Below are 19,588 nucleotides of genomic sequence, written 5' to 3'. Positions count from 1 at the left end.
TCTGAAGAGAAAGGTTCCTTTACAGCCTCAGAAACCCACGGGGGCCTCTCTTGTCCAGGCAGTGTGGTTGGTGTGCTTTGAACACGATTTGGAAACCATCTCCCCACCTTTGTAGCTTGCCCAGTGACTTAGACTGACCACTAGAATGTGGCGGCGGTGACGTCATGTAACATGGAGGCCAGACCTCCAGCGGCCCTGCAGCCTTGGTCTCTGTCCTAGCGGGCTGAGGCTCAGAGGCCCTGCCAGGACTGATCCCGCCACAGGAGGAGAGGCAGCTGCTGTCTGCCCAGTGGGTGAGGCCAGCTTGGTGTTCACAGCCTCGCTGACACCCCAGGGGGGCATGGCTGCCTGTAGGAGCCCACACAGCCCCGCCCTACTGTGAACCCGAGAAATGACAAACCACCATTGAAACCTGTAAGTCCAGGGTGGTTTGTTACACCAGTGCAGGCTAACTGATGCCCAGAGATGTCCTACAGAGAGACAGCGCTCAAGACCAGGCTTCCCAGCTGACCCGAGAGCCCTGTCCACCTGCATCCATGGCAGCTGCAGGGGTCCAGCACGTGTGCACACACATATGTGGGGGTGTGAGTCGGGGGGGCTCTCACACTTCCGCTCGTTGGCATTCACAGGATCCTTCCTGAACATCATCTCTTGAGGGGGAGATGTGGTTAATCCATTCTGCAGACTATGAAACTGAGGCCCCAAGCCAGGAAGCAATTTGCAGAGGGTCCCACAGCGAGTACAGAGCAAGGCTCTCTGACTCATACCCAGGTCTCTGATGCAGCTCTGGGTCCTTTCCCTCATCTCCCAGGGAGGGTGACAGGTGATGAAAGTTCTCTTCCAGGTCCTTCCAAGGGTCCATCTCTCATAAACCAACACACACATGTTCTTCCTCCCTCCCTCCCTCTTTGCTGCCCCTCCCCTTTCAACCAGCCTACCTTATTGGACCATATACTTTATTAAAAATATATCATTACAAACTCCATCATCCATCTGGCTGGAACTGGGGGCCGGGAGGGAGTGCAGGGAGGGCTAGGCCCTCGTCCTGCCCCTCCAGGGCACCCAAACCCAACACCATCCAAGGGTTGATGTGGCTGGCTTTGGTGGGGTGACCTCAGGGGGTGGGGGCAGCCAGCTGGGTCAGGGGGAAGGGATTTGACTTGACCACTGATGGGAAGAGGGAGGGGTGCACAGAGGGACCAAATCTCCTTGTCCTGCAGGTAAAAAAAAAGAAAAGAAAAAAAGAAACGGCAGGAAGTAGATGTGGTGCCTCCAGCCGCCTCCCCCCCACCCCAGAGATATTTACAAAAGAAAGTCATGAGCAACAGGCCACAGTCATGCAAAGAAACGCACCCCCTCCCACCCCCCAGCTAGCCCAGGCCCACCCCAGAACCCACGCCCACCCCCCAGCAGTCCAGCCGCCTTCCCCAAGGTTCTGAGAGCAAAGGGTTAGTGTGAAAGGGTGGTGGCCTGGGGTCCCAGCGCCTCCGGTGTTAAGGGCGGGAGAACCCTGGCAGGTCGAGAGCCTCGGGGTCCTGGCCCATCCTGGCTGGTACTCTGGAGGTGGCAGGAAGGGGTACCCCAGTCCTTTAAGTCCCCGTCTCCCTCCAGGAGGCCCCTTGAGCCAGGGGCCTGCTCTGTCCTGAGTGTGGGTAGGGTGTCCTGGTGTCCCCTCCCCCTCCCCCAGAGGTTCTGGGAAGTGAGGGCGGGCCCGGGGAGGGGGTGTCAGATGGCAGACTCCCTCCGATAGGAGATGTTGTCCAGTGGGAGCGTGGCCTGCATCCTCTCCAGGTCCAGGTGACTGCCAAACTCCAGCATCCGGATGATGCCGGCCTCCTCCTTGGAGCCGGCCTCCAGGCCCAGGCCGGCCGCCACCGCGGCCGCGGCCGCCGCCTCCTCCTCCAGCTCCTCTTCCTCCTGGCTCATGAGGGCCAGCTCGTTCTCGTAGCAGAAGGCACTGGGCGGCGGCGGCGGCGCGGGCAGCACGGTGATCTTGCTCTCCTGTAGCTCGCGCGCTGAGCAGCAGGGCGTGCCGGCCACCTCGTAGGTCTTGTGGAAGCGCGAGTAGTCCACCTTGTAGTGGCTCTTCTCCTCGAAGACCACCGGCTCGAAGCGGTGGCCCCACAGGATCTCGCTGGCCAGGTAGGAGCTGCGGGCCTGGGTGGTCATGGCGGTGGCCTCCACCATGCCCTCGAGGATGACCACTATCTCGAAGTCCTCCGACTCCAGCTCCTCCTTGCCCATGCCGTACAGCGGGCTGTCCTCGTCGATCTCGTGCACGATGATGATGGGCGACACCAGGAAGATGCGGTCCAGGCCGATGTCGTAGCCCACGTTGAGGTCCCGCTGGTCCAGCGGCAGGTACTCGCCCTCCTGCGTCATGTAGGGCTTGATGAGCTGCGCGCGCACGTGCGCCTCCACGATGTGGCTCTTGCGCAGGTTGCCGACGCGCCACATGAGGCACAGCTTGCCATCGCGCACCGAGATCACCGCGTGGTGGCTGAACAGCAGCGTCTGCGCGCGCTTCTTGGGCCGGGCCATCTTGGCCATGATGGTGCCGATCATGAAGGAGTCGATGACGCAGCCCACGATGGACTGCACCACCACGGCGATGACGGCCAGCGGGCACTCCTCGGTGACGCAGCGGAAGCCGTAGCCGATGGTGGTCTGCGTCTCCACCGAGAACAGGAAGGCGCCCAGGAAGCCGTTCACGTGCATGATGCAGGGCTTGGGGGCCGAGGGCGCCGCGCCTCCGCTGCCCGTTGGGGACCCCGCCGCGGACCCCGGCGCGCTGGCGTCCAGGTCACCGTGGAAGAAGGCGATACACCAGAAGAGGAGGCCGAAGAAGAGCCAGGAGACCAGGAAGGCCGCGGAGAAGATCATGAGCATGTAGCGCCAGCGCGTGTCCACGCACGTGGTGAAGATGTCCGCCATGTAGCGCTGCGACTTGTTGCTCAGGTTGGCGAAGTACACGTTGCACTGGCCGTTCTTCTTGACGAAGCGGTTGCGGCGTTTCCGCCGGGGCACGTGGGCCTGCCCGTTGCGGCTGTGGCTGTGCATGTCCTGAGGCCAGCAGGGTCACCTGGGCAGAGGTGAGGCCTGCGAGGAGAAGCCAAGCCGGACAGTGAGAGGTGGGGACTCTCGGCAGGGAGGAGCCTGTGGCCAGCCCTCAACCTCCCTCCACCCAGGTGGTGGGACAACAGGGCCCCCCCGCCAGTGTCACTGAGGCTGGGGAAGCTGAGGCCACCAGGGTTCAGTGGCCGTCCTAACCCCTAAGCCTTCTCGGACCCAGTGTTCCAGAAGCTTCCTCACCCCAGCTTGACTCCCCTCTACCCTCGTTCTGTCTCCACCTGCCTAGGCCCTGGGTTCACTCTGTCTCCATGAACTGGACATTTTCCTTTGCAAATAGGTGACTGCTCAGATGGCCGTGTGGTGAGAAGCTGCACTGCCATTCTGATGTCACACAGTTTGAATCCACCGGCAGCTCCACGGGAGAAGGATGGACAATCTCCTCCTGTGTGATTAACTGTCCCTGAAAACCCGCTCAGCTATGGGTCGGTTCCAAGTTGGGGATATTCAACAACAACCACCACAGCTGCTATGAGAAATCATCCTTTGGAAGGGGACATCATGCTTGGAAAGGTGAAGGGCCAGCAAAAGAAAGGAAGTCCTTCAATAAGATGAAGTGACACAGTGACCACAGCAAAGGACTCAAGTGTGTCAGAGTTGATGAGGACAGCGCAGGACAAGACAGGGTTCATGTTGTTCACAGGGTTACAGTGAGTTGTAGTTGACTCATGGCACATACCAACGGCGGCCGCCTGGGAAGGAGCCTGGTGGCAGAGTGGATAACATTTTAGGCTGCTAACTGAAAGGTCAGGGAGGTGCCCCAGTGTTACAGAGTTATGCTGCCAGCCCAAAGACAAGTGGTTCAAATCAACTTGCTGCCCCTTGGGAGAAAGATGGGTCACCTCCTAAGTGATTTACAGCCTTGGAAAGCCTGTCGGAGGGTCAGCTGAGTCTCTTCTGACTCAGCTGGTACATAACAGTAAGATGGTACATAATAACAGTTAAAGGTCAGGACAAATAGCGCCACTGTTGTAAACCAGGACTGACATTGGGGTTGGGGAGAACCTAAGAAAAGAAGGGATAAATAATATATACTGCATTGAAACAATGAGGGAGAGAACTGTCTAAAAGGAATACAGGATTAGGTATTATTTTCATGACAAGATTACAGAAAAAGAAATGAATTAAACTGGACTGTGGACCAGGGGAGGATTGTATAACAATGAAAGAATTTTTTTTCTTCAAAGAGAAAAAGGAACTGAAGGGAGAGGTGGACAGGGAGGGAAATGTGCAACGATGAATAGGGAAAAAAATTAAATGGAAAGAATATGCTGTAAAAAATATATATGTTGCCCAGATGCTGTGCTGGAGAAAGAGGGGCAATCTCCTCCTGTACCAGTCAGATCCGATTTGATGGTACACGCACAAAATAATAAAACAAAAAGAAAAAAATTTAAAAAAGAAAAAATATATATGTTGCATTAAAAAACATTAATAAAAACAACAAACAAAGAAGTTAAAGGTCAGCAGTTCAAATCTAGCCAATCCATCAGAAAAAGACGGGCCGCCTCCTCCTGTAAGGAGTCACGGCCTCGAGACCTGCTGGACGGTCACCAGATGGACCGCTCACTGGTGGTGGGTTTGGATTTTTGCTTTTAGCCCCCTATGCTCTTTTCATTTGGTGGCCACAGCCAGGGACTCAATTGGACAATATTTGTGAGGACCATGCAGAACTGGGCAGAGATCCGTGCTGTTGTGCGTGGGGTCACCAATGCGATGGCTCCTAAAAACCAGCTTGGGAGCTCTGGTGGCCTAGTGGCAAGAAGCCACGCTGCTATCCCGAAGGCATGTGGTTCGAGGCCATCAGCTGCTCTGCAGGAGGACTAACAATCTCCTCCCTCGGAAAACCCTCTGGAGAGTCTGCTACGGGTCAGTTCCAACTGTACAGAACACAACAACAAAGTAAACTGTAATCTTCACGTCCTCAGCCACACTGCTACGGTTGTTGGGGGTGTGATGTGCTATGACGTTATATCCAGCTTGGCCCTCCAGCGAGCAGGCTTTCAGAAGCAGCAAATCGCATGGGAGGAGACTGCTCCTCTTTCTCCCTGAGCAGCTGGTGGATTCAAACCGTGTGCCTTTGGCTTGGACGTGCAGCTCCTTGCTGCCGGTCACGTTCAAATGCCCTGTGGCCACGTGTGGCCGGAGGTGACCACACTGGACAGCATGGATGCAGAGTCTGTCCATCCTTACAGAAAGTGCTGTGGGTATCAGAAGCCTCAGTCCCAACTCACTCCTCTCGGACCCCTCCCTCATGGCTTCTTTCAGTCTCTGGGCCTGGATTCCTGTAGCGTCACCACGTCTGTCGTCTGTCAGGGGCAGAGAGCCCAGTCTGGATGGATGGAGGAAGGGCTGTCCCCTCACTTTGGCCCTGTGGACTATTGCTGCCCTCCTGTGGCAGGTGAAGAAATGGGGTCTCAGGTAGGGGTAGTGAGGTGCCCAGCTGGTAAACAAGCAGATCCAAACCCAAGTGTGTCCAGTCCCTGCGGATGTGTTCATGGGTGGACAGACCAGGGAGTACCTACTGCCCAGCTAAGTCACAACTCATTTGCCCTCTCTCAGCCTTATTTTCCTCATGTGTAAAATAAGGCTCAGGATCCCCACCTCCCAGGACATAAAGGAAGTGTAGGAGCTCCCCTAAAGCCCTCCTTCCTGCTTCCTGGGAGTGGGAGAAAGTGGGCAGAGGCTGACTCTCACTGTCAGTGTCCCCAGCTGTTTGCGCCGAGGCGGCCCCTCATCTCCACCAGCGCACCAGCACACTAGCGAGGCCCTCGGGGTGACAGTCCCTCAGCCTCCCACCCATGGGTCCCAAGGAGTGAGGTGGTGCCGTCCCGGACCCCAGGATGCGGGGCCAGCCCAGCTCAGGCTGTGGGTAACGTTTTGGCCCAGAATTATATAAGGCTGGAAGTTTCTATTTTCTGTTCTATTCTTCTTCCTGATCTAATTGTGCATCTGTGGCAATGTTTATACACTTCCCGGGCTCAGGACAACTCGGTTGCCGCAGCAACCGGTGCGCGCCAAGGCTGTAATTTAGAGATCAACAGTGCCAGCACCTGCCTCCTCCCCAAGAAACCCCCTCCTCGGCCCTGCCCCCACCCCTCCCCGCCCGGCCACACCACCCCACACGGGGTGTTTCTCCTCACCCCTTGAGAACAGCTCCCTGGCTCCCTAAGGCCTGGGTTTGAAATTCAAATTCACCCAGTGACTTGGGCAAGGGATTTAACTCCTCAGAGCCTCAGTTTCCACACCTGGAGAATGGGACCAATGACAGCCAGGGTCCCTCACGGGTGGTGTGGCCATGGCCTCCTGTGGGAAGCCTGCCCTTTGGAAGTTATAACTGCAGTCACAAGAGTTCCACCAGCCAGCGGCCAGCACCCACTGTAGTACAGAGCTTTCCAGAAGAGCTTTCCTGGCTGACAAGCCCCCTCTGCTTAGGCTAACCGCCTTGACTGCCTTCACCAGCATCAGGGCCAGTGCATGGCAGCCAGTGAAGCCCAGGGACAGAAGAGGTGCTGAGGGCGCCAGGGGGCCAGCGCTGGGCCCGGCCCTGTCCACTGTCTCAGAGCTCCTTGAGCCTCACTGCTTCCTCCCTAGAGGCCTCAGGGTGGACTGTGGTACGAGGGCAGAGAGGGCACCAACCTGGTGTCCCACCTAGAGTCTCCTGCCAATCCCCTCCCATGTCCACAGGTCACGGCGGGGGGGGGGGGAGGGAGGCAGAGGGCCAGAGCACAGCACTTGGGCCTTTCAGGGGAGAGGACACCTGGAGAAGACTTGACTCAAAGTTGAACTTGAACCCAGGGTGCTAGGGACCCACTCATTCTTTGCCCAGTTGGACTGCGCTCGTGACCTGGGGTTTTTCTGATGCTGAAGAAGTTCATTATGGGGGTCTCCTAGGCTGGGGTTGGGGAAGTCTCCCCATAGTAACAGGAGAATAGAGACCCCAGGCCACCCCTCAACTGCCCTGCTTACACCCCTATCAGTGAGCCAAAGTGACCAGGCTTCAGTCAAGGCCTATGTCTGAGGGTTAGCCCAGAGGTTCCCCATATCTCCACTCCACTTACCCCTACCTCCACTGTCACCTCTCACCCCAACACTGCCCAACCTTTGCATACACATTCACTCTCACCCCAATATTCATCTCAGCCCCGACACTCACCCTACCCCAATACATCCCAACCCCAAGAGTCACCCCAAACCAACATTCGCAGCAGCTCCAACCCCAACATCCATCTCTGCCCCCACATATCCCAACCCCAAGATTCATCCCAATCCACCTCCATCTCAAACCACCTCCAGCTTCAACATTCATCTCCAGTCTCCACATTCCCGCTTACTCCAAGCCTAACATCCATCTCTGCCCCCACACATCCCAACCCCAAGATTCATCCCAATCCAACACTCAACCAGCTCCAACTCCATCTCCAGTCTCCACATTCCCGCTTACTCCAACCCCAGTATCCATCTCTGCCCCCACATATCCCAACGCCAAGATTCACCTCAACCCAGCACTCACTCCCACCCCAGCTACAACACTCCCCCCAGTCTCTGTCCTCTCAGCCTTCCCATGGCAGCCCAGCAGGGCAGTTTTATCTCCCCTCACTCCTGAGCCCCTCCAGGCATGGACTCTCAACACCCTGACACATCTGCTCGTTAATGGAAAGCTGCCTCCCCCAGACGCGCTGTGCTCCCCCTAGACCTGCCGCCCCCTCCAGGAAGGAGGCTTGTCTTCATTAGATGGTGAGCACACAGCATCTTATCTGCCAGTGACCTGCTCACTCACGTAAATGAGACTCTCGTCTCCAAGGAGAAGCTCATCTGCCAACATGTGGGCTGACCTGCTGCCAGCAAGTGTACAGAGCCTGGCGGTGAATTTTCACAGACAAGCTCCAGGAGACGGGCAGGTTTGCTTCTGGACCGTCCCACAGGGCTTCGCAGGGTGGTCACTGAAGAAGGAAAAGTTGGAGAGGGAAGGTGTATGGATGAGGGACAGGGAGAGACGCCACTGGACCATTGTCCAGAGGACAGGCAGCTTCTTTTCCAAAAAAGAGCCCAGTTATTTGGTACTGTTGTTAAGTGCCTTCAAAATAAGCATGACTCTCAACAACCTTATGAACAATAGAGCTGAGCTCTGTCCTGTCCTGTGCCGCCCTAATCATTCTTTTATTTTAAATGAAAACTATGTATTTTTTATTTTATTATTTGTGCGTGTACCGTCAAATCAGATCTGACTGGCACAGGAGGAGATTGTCCCTCCTTCCCTGGCAGAGCATCTGGTGGATTCAAACCGTGCGCCTCTGGGACTCTAGTTGCAGCTCCTTACCACTAGGCCACCAGAGCTTCCCTCATCTTAATCATTCTTGACGCGTTTGAGTCCATTGCTGCAGACACAGCGTCAGTCCATCTTGTTGAGGGTCTTCCTCTCCTCCACTGACCCTCCACGTCTCCAGGCATGATGTCCCTTTCCAAGGAAGAGCCTCTTCTAACAGCTTGTCCAAACTATGTGAGATGAAGCTTCACCATCTTTGCCTCCAAGGAAAACTCTGGTTGCACTTTCTCCAGGGCATATCTGTTTGCTCTTTTGGCCCGTCCATGGAATGCTCAGTGCTCTTGTGCAACACCACGGCTCAGATGCATCAGTTCTTCTCCTTCCCCAGTTATTTAGGTGACTGCATTATATGTGACGGCTTGCCATGCTGCAGCGGCCTGGATGAGGCTATGAGGTTAGCAGTTGTACCTCTGGTGTTTCAAATAGCAATAGCGTCATCCATGGTGGACAGCTTTCAGCAGAACGTTCAGGCTAAGGGGGAAAGGTCTGGTGATCTGCTTCTGAAAATTAGCCATTAGAAACCCCTAAGGATCACAGCAGGACACTGATTATATAATGCTGGGGGGGGGTCTCTCTCTTACACACACACACACACACACACACACACACACACACCCCTCTTGACCAGAGACATTGAAAATACACTACGGCCCAACAGACACTTGACTATGCCAACAATCAGGGGGACAGTGCAGAACTGGGCAATCTATTGTCCTGTTGTACGTGGCTGTTATGAATACACATGCTGTTGCTGTTAGGTGCCATCAAGTTGAGTACGACTCACAAAGACCCTCTGAACAACAGATCTGAACCCTGTCCTATCCTGTGCCGTCCTCATCATCTCTGACACACTGGAGCCCATTGCTGCAGCCACCATGTCAGTCCGTCTCATGGCCGTTCTCTCTTTACCCTCCGCCTTTCCAAGCAGGATGTCCCTCTCCAAGGACTAGCCTCTCCTAGCAGCAAGCCCGAAGTATGTGAGACAAAGCTTGATGCCTTGAAGAAGCACCTTGGCTGCACTTTCTCTAAGACTTATCTATTTGTTCTTTTTTTTTTAAATGTTAAAACTTTTATTTCTTGAACAACGATGTGCTTTATTTTACAGATGATTTCCACAAATGCTTAATGAAATATTGTGATATACAATGTACTTGCCTCGAGAAAACAGTCTTATTTTTATTTTATTTTACTTTATTATTTTTTTGCACGTGTGATGTCAAATCAGATCTGATGGGTACAGGAGGAGATTGCCCCTCCTTTTCCAGCAGAGCATCTGGTGGGTTCGAACCACATACCTCTGGGATTGCAAAGCAGCTTCTTGCCACTAGGCCACCAGAGCTCCCTTGAGAAAACAGTCTTATTTGCAAGCAGAGAAACAAAGCTACATTTTTCTTTAACTGTAGATTTAGAACAGCATTCATTATGTAGAAATATCTTGGTAAAAATGGATTTTCAAGTAGCTCAAGTATTCTGACAGTCTATGTGATAATGGCTACACATGGTGGTCAGTGTTGGTGGAGCTCCCTGATGAAAACAAGCCTGGAAGCAGGAGTGGCATCCACTTCCGAAACAGCTTGCCTCCAGGAACCCTATGAACCTGGGAACATGGAGAAATGATGAAAGTTATACAAGTGTTCAGGTCTTTCATTCATCAGGTTGCTGAGTCTTCTACAACTTGATGGCACTTAACAACAATGGATGCTCCGTACCCTTCTCCAGCACCACAACTCAAAGGCATCAATTCTTCTGTCATCCTTACTCATACACATGCTGTTGTTGTTGTTGTTAAATGCCATGGAGTCAAGTACGACCCATAGCGACCCTATGAACAGCGGATCTGACCCTGTCCTAGCCTGTGCCATCCTCACACTTCCCGACACACTACAATGTGTACATAAGTGGTATCATACCTAAGTTCTATGCCTGTTGTGGGGAGGGTGGTGGGCACGGTGGTTAAGAGCTAGACTGCTAACACAAGGCTGATGGTTCGAAGCCATCAGCTGCTCCTTGGGAGAACGATGTGGCACTCTGCTTCCATAAGAATGTGTTGCTGCTGTTGTTAGCACCTTCTGGTTCATCCCAGCGACCCTGCACACCACAGAGGACACGCTGCCCGGGACTGCACCGTCCTCCCGTCAGCGCTGCGGGAGCTCACTGCTGGAGCCCCTGTGCCAGTCCATCTCTCTGAGGGTCTTCCTCTTTCTCACTGACCCCCCACCTCACCACGCATGATGCTTTCTCTACGGGTTGTCCTCTCCTGGTAACATGTCCACAGCACGTGATGTCAACTCTCCACACCTGGTTTCTAAGGAGCATCCTGGCTATGCCGCTTCAGGTCGATCTGGAAATGTCTGGGACCTACAGAGCGGCAGTGGGCGTGTGTCTGTGGTCACCATCCCAGTCGGGAAGGATTTTTCTGTTACATTGAGAAGGCAGGATTAGTAGAGAGAGTGTCTGGAGTTAAAACCTTTACAACAGCTAAAAAGAGATGATTGGGTAAGCAGAGTCAAGAAAGACCAGAGAGGCGTGAGGCACATAAGAGCCCCCCCTCACACACAGGAGCGGAAGCTGAGAAGATGGAAGGGCCTTGCCTGCAGCCGATGGACAGAGAAAGGCTTCCTCCAGAGCCGAGGCCTGAATTCGCCTTGCAGCCTCCTAAACCATAAGAAAATAAATTTCTGTTTGTGAAAACCACCCACTTAAGGTATTTCTGTACAGCCGCCCTAGAGAACTAAGACAACAGAGCTGATTTACCAGACAAGGGGCCACCAAAGATTGCAGCTGGTGGACAGCAGCTGACAGCAGCAACACAGTGCCCACAGGCCAACTGGGCTTTTCTCACAAGTGCTCAGATTCTCATAGCAGCACGTGGTGCCCAGTGAGGGTCAACGGAAATGACAGCTTCAGGTGAGGTTCCACCCAGCACCCTCATGCCAGCCAGATGTCGGTCCCTGTGATGCTGCTTTGCTGTGTGGTCCAAATTGATCACTGATCTTCAGGAGCTCCGTTCCTCCAGTCAGTGTCACTACCTCTTCTGCTCAGCCTCCCTCCATGGCTTTCCTGAGGGTCTGAGTACTTGATGGACAGTTAGAGAAACAGAAGGGTGAGCAGCGTGCCACCCAAAAAAAGAGATAAAAAGCACCCTCACGTCATCAGGTCGATTCTGACTCATGGTGACCAACGCTGTAATCACATGGCACAACCCTGCCTCCGTTTCCTTCTCTTAAGGTTCGGCTGGTGGATCTGAACCCCAGGCTTCTCAGGTTAACAACCCAGCACGGAACACACGACACCACCAGGCCCCTCGGAGGTGCCCCAGGCGTTCCAGAGTCTTAAACGGGGGCTGCGAGCCCAAGACGAGACGAGGAGAAAAAGCCAGACAGCGGAGCGACTGGGTGTGCTGTCATAAGGTTGCATCCTGCTGGGGAGAAATGTTTTCTTCTGTGAAATGTAGGCATAGTAGTTGCTGGCAGCTCTTTAAAAATTTAATGTCCTTTTCTTGGCAAAAGGGAGCACTAACAAGTCTATGCCAGTCATGGGACTTCCTCTCAGCTTTAATGTCAGGCTGCTGCTGTCAGGTGCCATTGATCAGCTCAGAAGAACGAAGCAGGGCCCGGTCTGGCACCATCCTCACCGTTTTACCTGCGTGTGAGCCCACTGTTTATGTCTAAGCTGCTGTGACACCCCAGATCTGAGGGCTCCTCGTCCAAGCTTCAGGTGGCAGCTAGGGAAACTGAGGCTGAGAGGTGGCACAGAGAGTGAGCAGCTGACACGAGGAAATTCAGTCTCAGTGAGGGAGTGAAGGTGACCAGGGCTGCCCACACGCTGGGTCCACTGCTCTCCTGCCCCTTCCTGGGGGCGTGAAGGAGGGGCCAGGGGGTGTGGGTGAGCCCCCTTCCTACCACCTCCTAGGTTCTTCCTATGGCTTTGAATGCCCCTCCTTTCCCATAACTCCCTTGGCAATAGAAAAGCTGTTAAAATGGCATGGCCCTGGAGGGTCCCTGTTCCCTGGTTGACTGACAGCTGTGGCAGGTCTCCTCAGACCCCCTCATGCTCACAGAGGTCACCTCCCCCAGACCCTGCAGACCCAGAGAGCCTCACTTATCTCTCACTGGGTCAGAACCGACTCATTGCTGACCCTCCAGCAGCTTTTCAGAGGTGGTAAGAGACACTCTGTCCACTTTTCTCCCTTAGAGCAGCTGAAGGATTTGAACTGCCGGCCTTTGGGTTGGCACAGTGGGCATCCCTGCCCCAGAGGCTCCCTCGGATGGGGTGGGGGTTGAGGGGAGACTTGGCCCTGCCAGGCTGCCTGGCACTAACCATTGCCTTTTATCCCCATCGGGGAGTTTTGGGGTCCTCAGGATGGGGCGGGAGCGCGGAGGCTGAGGAGGAGACATGACTCAGTCCACACAGCTCAGCTCTGGGCGACTGGCAGACCCCCCTTCCTGCTGCTGCTGCAGCTCCGAGGGAAAGAACACGCTGGAAGCCTCATCTACTGCACGGAAGCATCACCACAGCCTCTGTCTGCTTAACAAGTATTTATTAAAGCACCTACCACAGCAACAATCAGGGTTATTATCTCCGTTCCCAGCCGAGGAGGCACAGGCTGCGCTGGGGGCTGGGTCCACACAGCACAAGTGGCAACAGAGTGGGGATCCCACACAGGGCCAGATGGCCCCGGGGGGCTCCATGCACCCCAGCTCTGTGGCCCGGGCAGAGCCCCCTCCCTGACTTCCTAGCCTGAGCTGAGGGCAGCAGCCCCTCATTCCCCGGCCCCACAGCCCTCACTGTCTGTCTGCACCCTTCAGCTTCTGTGCAGCAGAATAACCTGATGACTTAACCTGGGTAACGATCTGGTCATCAGTTCAGCTCTGTCACCTCCTAGTGTGCCATGGTCGGGGGTGGCCATCCCTACTACCTGTCTCCACAGTGGCTGAGGTCAGGTTAACATGGGTACTGCAGGCAAAATGGTAATGAGGACGCGGTGGTGAAGGTGATGAAGGGAAGAGCCTGGGCTGGCTTCAGGTTAGGCTCTGAGCACCACTGTGGGCTGAATTCACGATGAAATGGGAAACTGAGGCCTCTGCCGGGGAGGGAGGGGGAAAGAGGATCAGACGGCTCTCAGTCAGTCTTGCTCAGCTCTGTGGCTCCAGGCTGGTTCTCCAGCCAGAACCGATGGAGCGAGGCAGGCAGTGGGGGGGGGGGGGGTGAGAAGGCCGTGATTCTGTGGCTGCTGTAGGGTCTGGTCCTTGAGCCCCAAAAACCAGTGGGCTGCGGGAAGGCAGAAAGGCCCTGTCCACTCAAAGGGAACAGGCCCAGGGCAGTCGGGGGACAGGCTGAGGGGCTAACTCGGGGCATGGGGAAGGGTGCTGCTGTCCTTGGTGGAACTAGGAACCTCTAAGAACCTTACTGACCGTTGCGTGAGCCCTGACTCAGTGCTGAGCCGCCCGCGGGTCTTCAGGAGTTTGCCTGTCTTTCTCCCACAGGGCAGCTGGTGGATTTGAACCTGCAGAGACGTGTAGCCTCTGGATTAGCAGTGCAACTCCCTATGGACTGGGACCACGCCATCAGGACTCAGCCTGGGGGGAAGTGTCACCTGTTCCCTGCCCGCCCCCGGGCACCAGACTTCCATCCCCAGCTTGGTCTTCAAGGTCTGAGTGGGCTTCAGGCAGGGAAAGGGCTGATGACCCTGCGCCCCTCAAAGAGGAACTAGAGCCTGTCCTGGCCACAGGGCATCGTGGCAGGGGGTCCCCAGGGACCGCAGACCTCTGCAGGTCCCTGTACCCTTCTAGATCTTTCTCCCCCTTGTTTACAAATTATGAAAGCCCACACCTTCCTCCTTCCCCCTCCAGGTGCAGCCCCTTCGGCTCTGGAGCCTCCCAGGTGGACCCCTTTCCACCTGTGTGACCTTGGGCAAGTCTCTGGTCCCTGCCCTCCCCTGATCTAATAATAGTGCTTACTTCATAAGATTATAATGAGCGACTAATGGACTAGCCCACACCACGTGGCCAGCACAGAGTACGCGGTCGATAGTGGAACCTACACAGCCCTGCGATTCTCAGATGATGTGACTCTCAGACGCAGCGTCCCAGGGTCCACCCAGCACCCATCCACGCTGCCTGCCCAGGCCTCTGCGGGGGAGAGAGGGGCTAAGAGGAGCAGACGGCCCTCTCTCAATCTCGCCCAGCTCTGCAGCTCCAGGCTGGTTCTCCAGCCTCTCTGTGCCTCAGTCTCTTCACCGGCAAAAAGCAAAGTGGTCATGCCTACCTTGCAGGGTGCTGTGGGCCAGACGCAGACTGGCAGGACGCACGGCGGGTGCTCAGTAAACACTGTCCCGTCTCCACATGCTCCGGGCCCCGAGTCCCACTGCACGCACAGCCCCTCCCTGCCGGATACCCTGCGACACTGGAACATTTACAGGGCACCTCTCTGCTGCTGCTGCCCTGAGTGCCCGCCGGTCAATTCCTGGAACCCTCCCGGTGACCACAGAGGATGATACAATTATCAGCCTGAGCTGAGAAGTAAGAAAACCGAGGCCTGGAGAACGGAGTGACTGCTCTGGGCCACACAGCATGTAGGGTGTCAGCCAGGACGCAGCCCCAGGCAGCTGGGGGCACAGGCTCTCAGTGGACACACAGCTCTCCTGCCTGCTGGTCATCTGGTCACTGGGCGCACTGAACCACTGGATAAACATTCATCAGAGCCTGCTCTACACTGGACCAGAGAGGGCCACTCGAGTCAAGGCCACATACAGGGAATGCCTGAGCGGCATGGCGTGATGCTGACCAGGTGGACAGGCCTAGAACGCAAGCCTCCAGAATGCCCAGTCAGGGCCAGACTTCCGGAGCTGGGGACCCAAAAGCCACCTGCTCTGAGCTGGGCCTACGTATATGTGTGGCTTTTGCCACCCTGCTGTCACTTAACCCCCACCTGTCACCCACCACAGCCCTGGTGGAAGAAAGAGACCAGGTCTACATTCAGAAAGATTCCTTCTTGCTCGACTGCAAATGGTTGGGGCTATTACAGGTCAGTAGGACAACGATGAAGAGACACAAGGTCTGGGAGGCCCCCAGCCCAGGACTCCAAGTCCCAAGAGATGCATGTCCTCCTGCAAGCAGACTTTCTTCAGACTCATTACCCAGTAACAGGGTAAGCGGGGGCTCTTCTCTGCAGGGGACGGTCGCACAGCGCAAACATGTGGTGGACAGGTGGACCTGGTCACTACACAACTGAAGCAGGGACATGCGTCTACCCTGCCTATGAGTGATCGGTCCCCATCAGGGTGTAGACACTGGAAATAAGGCTTTGATTCTGTGGGCAGACACTGTGCGGTTGGGAGACACACAGATGTCAGCCAGCTCTAGAAGCAGAATCTTTGATGTGATGAAATATGTGAAATTGTTCACAATGGATTTTAAGTAAGCAGAAGCCAGTCTGTGCGTATCTCACCTATGGGGTAATCCACTCTGCTTCAGTTAAACAATTGTTGGGGCATAGGACACCTTAACCAGGGACTTCCGGTCCCACCTGGAGTCTCTGCTGGTGCCTGATGGAACAGAGAAGGATCCTGGGGGACCATGATGTCAAGTCTGTCACACAGGGCTGGCCGACAGGCTCGACCGAATTCTGTGGGCTGCTCCAGCCACTATCCATCAGAGGGCAGTGGGAACCAGCAGGCCAGAAGAGTCAGGGTGTCCTGTGGACTCCCCACATTTGCAGCTGGCTGTCTGGTAGGACAATGATCTTTTAGTTTGTAAACTCTGACCTAGCTCTGAGAAGCGAGGGTCACAGAGGGAGCCACAATGTGACAGGTGACAAGGATGGAGAAGATGGGGTGTGAGGGCGGCGCCAATCTCAACGTCTGAGGGTTGATCTGGGATTGGATTCATATCGATCGGAATTGAACTGGTGTTGGCTAGAGGTTGGATTTGTGTTTGGAGGCTGGATTCATGTTGATCGGGGGAGGGAGTTGGATCTATGTTGATCAGAGACTGGATTCCTGTTGATCAGGGACTGGATGGATGTTGGTTGCATCAGGAATTGGATTCATGCTGGTCAGGGACTGGATCTGTGCTCATCAGGTACTAGATTTGTGTTGATCAGGGATCGGATTCATGTTGATCAGGGATTGGATTTGTGTTGGTTGGGGATTAGATTCATGTTGATCCCGGACTGGATTCACGTTGATCCCGGACTGGATTCACGTTGATCCAGGACTGGATTCGTGTTGATCAGGGATAGGATTCATGTTGATCCAGGACTGGATTTGTGTTGATCAGGAACAGGATTTGTGTTGATTGGAGGTTGGATTCGTGTTGATCAAGGGTTGGATCTTTGTCGATTAGGAATTGGATTCATGTTGATCGGGACTGATCTATGCTGATCAGAAACTGGATTTGCATTGATCCTCTCCTCATACTCTGCAATTGTCCAGATGATCCCACCCACGAGACCACCTCAAGCGCCCAGGCCCCATCAGGGATTTATAGGCAAGAACAGGCCCCTGGCCCATCTGATCCCTCAGTGATGGCAACAGGTTCGAGGCCCACTGGGCTGCTGGGGCGTTCTGCCTGCTCCTTTCCCTCCAAAGTCACCTATTCAACTGCTTACAGCCCATGCTCCACTCGCTGTGGGTCACACCCAGCCCTGCCCTCACCCAGCCCTGCCCTCACCCAGCCCTGCCCTCACCCAGCCCTGCCCTCACCCAGCTCCAGGGCTGCCTATGGGGAGCCGCGATCCAGATAATGATGTGCTTGGTGTCGGTAATTACTGTCCAGTCCGCTCCCACGCACAGTGAGCTTCAAACAGCAGGAGACACTGCCTGCTCCCGTATCACCTCCATAATCACTGGCCTGTCAGGGTCCAGTGCCCTGGCTATCAGGTCAGCCTCTCCCACTGAGGGTTCCCCTCATGTGTGAACTCTGGGGAGCACTTTGCCAGAAAAGCAGAGCATAGGGCTCTGGCTTGGGGGGTTCAGCGGAAAGCCCCTTTGAGGTGGTGACACCCATCGACCTGATCATTGAGACAGTTGGTCAGGAAAACTGTGTCTATGTGAAAGGTGAGGTGTAGAACACTCCAGAAAGAGCTGGGCACCTCAAGAAACTTCAGCAGGGCCAGGTGGTGGGAGTCCAGTGAGTATGGTGGACGTCGCCCAGGATGAGACCTGGAGGAGGAGGTTTCCAGAAGGGCATGGTAAAAAAACAAATCTAAACCCACGGCCCTTGTTTCCAACTCAGCGACCCTACAAGACAGAGTAGGACTGGTTCAGGGCGTTGCCTTCTTATGGAAGGCAGGCTGCCTCGACTCTCTCACAGGGAGAAGCTAGTGGATTCAAACTGTCAACTCTCATTGTCAGCCTGACACTTGACCCACTGTGTCACCAGGGAAAGTCTGCAGGTTTCAAACTCAAAGCAACAGGAAGTAGACCAGAACCCCATCACAGGGTAATGGGAAGCATCACAGGGAACGGGAAGCATCACAGGGTAACGGGAAGCTGACCGGATCCACATCACAGGGTAACGGGAAGCATCACAGGGAATGGGAAGCATCACAGGGAATAGGAAGCATCACAGGGTAACGGGAAGCTGACCAGATCCCCATCAGAGGGTTAACGGGACACATCATAGGGTAACGGGAAGTGGACCGGATCCCCATCAGAGAGTCATTTCTGACTCACAGCAATCCTTCAAGGCTATAAAGCACTTCAGGAGAAGACTGCCTGGCTTCCTATCATGGAGCATCTGGTGGATTTGAACTGCTGACCTTCAGGTTAGCAGTCCCACACTTTATGCACCACACCACACAGACAAAAATATCCCAGCACACAGCAGTTGATGATGAACCGACTGACTGCTGGGGGGCTGGAAAGGCAGGAGGCCGGGGAGGAGCTACGGCCCCCATGTGGCTGGGTGACAATGGTGGCTTGGAGCTTCCAGGCAGTGGAAACTCTGATACCAGGTGCCACTGAGTGGACACTGACTCATGGTGACCCCACGTGTGTCAGAGCAGAACTGAGCTCCATGGGCTTTCTAATGACTTTTTTTTAAGTATATTGCCAGGCCTTTCTTCCAAGGCATCTCTGGGTAGATCTGAACTTCTGACCTTCCAGCTAGCAGCCAAGCACATGAACCATTTACACCATCCAGGGATGGCAGTGGACCTAGAAAGATGTAAACAGTTTTGGGCTCTGGTCTGGATAGGGAGCCCACATACCCGGTGCTATTTGGTCATGGGCTGGACATGATGAGGGGGGATGCAAAGGAGAGAAGGTCAAGAATGATGGACAAATGGTGGTGCTGAGATGGGGAGGCTAAGGAGGAGTGGAGCCTTGGAATGTCCTGGTGGGGGCTTCCACTGGCCCCGAGCTCTGAAGGGACCCAGGGGTTAGAGATATGAGGACGGCAGACAAGTGGAGGCTCCGTTAACCCCTGTGAGAGGAGGAACTCGCCTGAGGCAGGATGTTGAATAAGAGAAGAGGTCCTGAATGCACTAGAGCAATGTCTCCACACGGAGGAGAATGTGATGGAGAGAGGGAGATAGAGAGAGGGAGAAGGGGGAGGGAGGGAGGAAGATGGGGGGGGAGAAAGAGAGAGTGAGAGAGAGAGATAAAGGAAGGGGCAAAACCAGGAGAGCCTGGCGTTTGGGGTGACAGGACAAGGGAGTTTTAGGCAGTTGACCCAACTGTCCAGGACCACTTGAGCACAGGGCTCATGTCTCTCTGCTCCACCTAATTCTCTCCCTTCTCAGCCCAAAGGAGAGCTGGTAGTATAGTGGTTAAGCACTGAGCTGTTAAATTAAAGGTCAGAGGTTCAGCTCCCCCAGTCACTCCACAGGAGAAAGGTGAGGCAGTCTGCTCGCCTAAAGGCCACCGTCTGTGAAACCCCATGGGACAGCTCTCCTCTGCCCTGCAGGGTCACTGAGTTGGGATGGACCAGATGCCAACAGGTTTGGGTTTGGGGGTTCAGTCATAAAGGGTACAAAGTCAGCACCCCAGCCTGAGGGGGGAAGGAGGGGAGCGTGGACAGCACTGTCTCCCCAACGTTGCTACGTACTTGGGTCTCATGGTTCCTAGGACACTCACCCAGACAGGATATTCACACTCGGATGTGGGGACCAGTGTGGTCACAGCCCCAG

The 19,588-nt window shown here is 54.9% G+C and overlaps 1 protein-coding gene across 1 annotated transcript in view; it reads right to left on the bottom strand.

Annotated features, from left to right (window-relative positions):
- Positions 1 to 1,264: 1,264 nt before the first annotated feature.
- Positions 1,265 to 19,588, bottom strand: part of KCNJ4 (potassium inwardly-rectifying channel, subfamily J, member 4) — a 31,453-nt gene continuing 13,129 nt past the window's right edge. The window contains exon 2 of the mRNA XM_006890123.1: positions 1,265 to 3,099. Coding sequence (XP_006890185.1) covers positions 1,726 to 3,060 — 1,335 coding nt within the window. The 5' untranslated portion in view covers positions 3,061 to 3,099 and the 3' untranslated portion in view covers positions 1,265 to 1,725. The remainder of the gene's footprint in view (positions 3,100 to 19,588) is intronic.

This window comes from Elephantulus edwardii, unplaced genomic scaffold, assembly GCF_000299155.1.
Source record: "Elephantulus edwardii isolate Elephantulus edwardi_28Jun2011 unplaced genomic scaffold, EleEdw1.0 scaffold00086, whole genome shotgun sequence".
NCBI lineage: Eukaryota > Metazoa > Chordata > Mammalia > Macroscelidea > Macroscelididae > Elephantulus > Elephantulus edwardii.
This window is presented reverse-complemented; position numbering and strand designations above follow the sequence as displayed.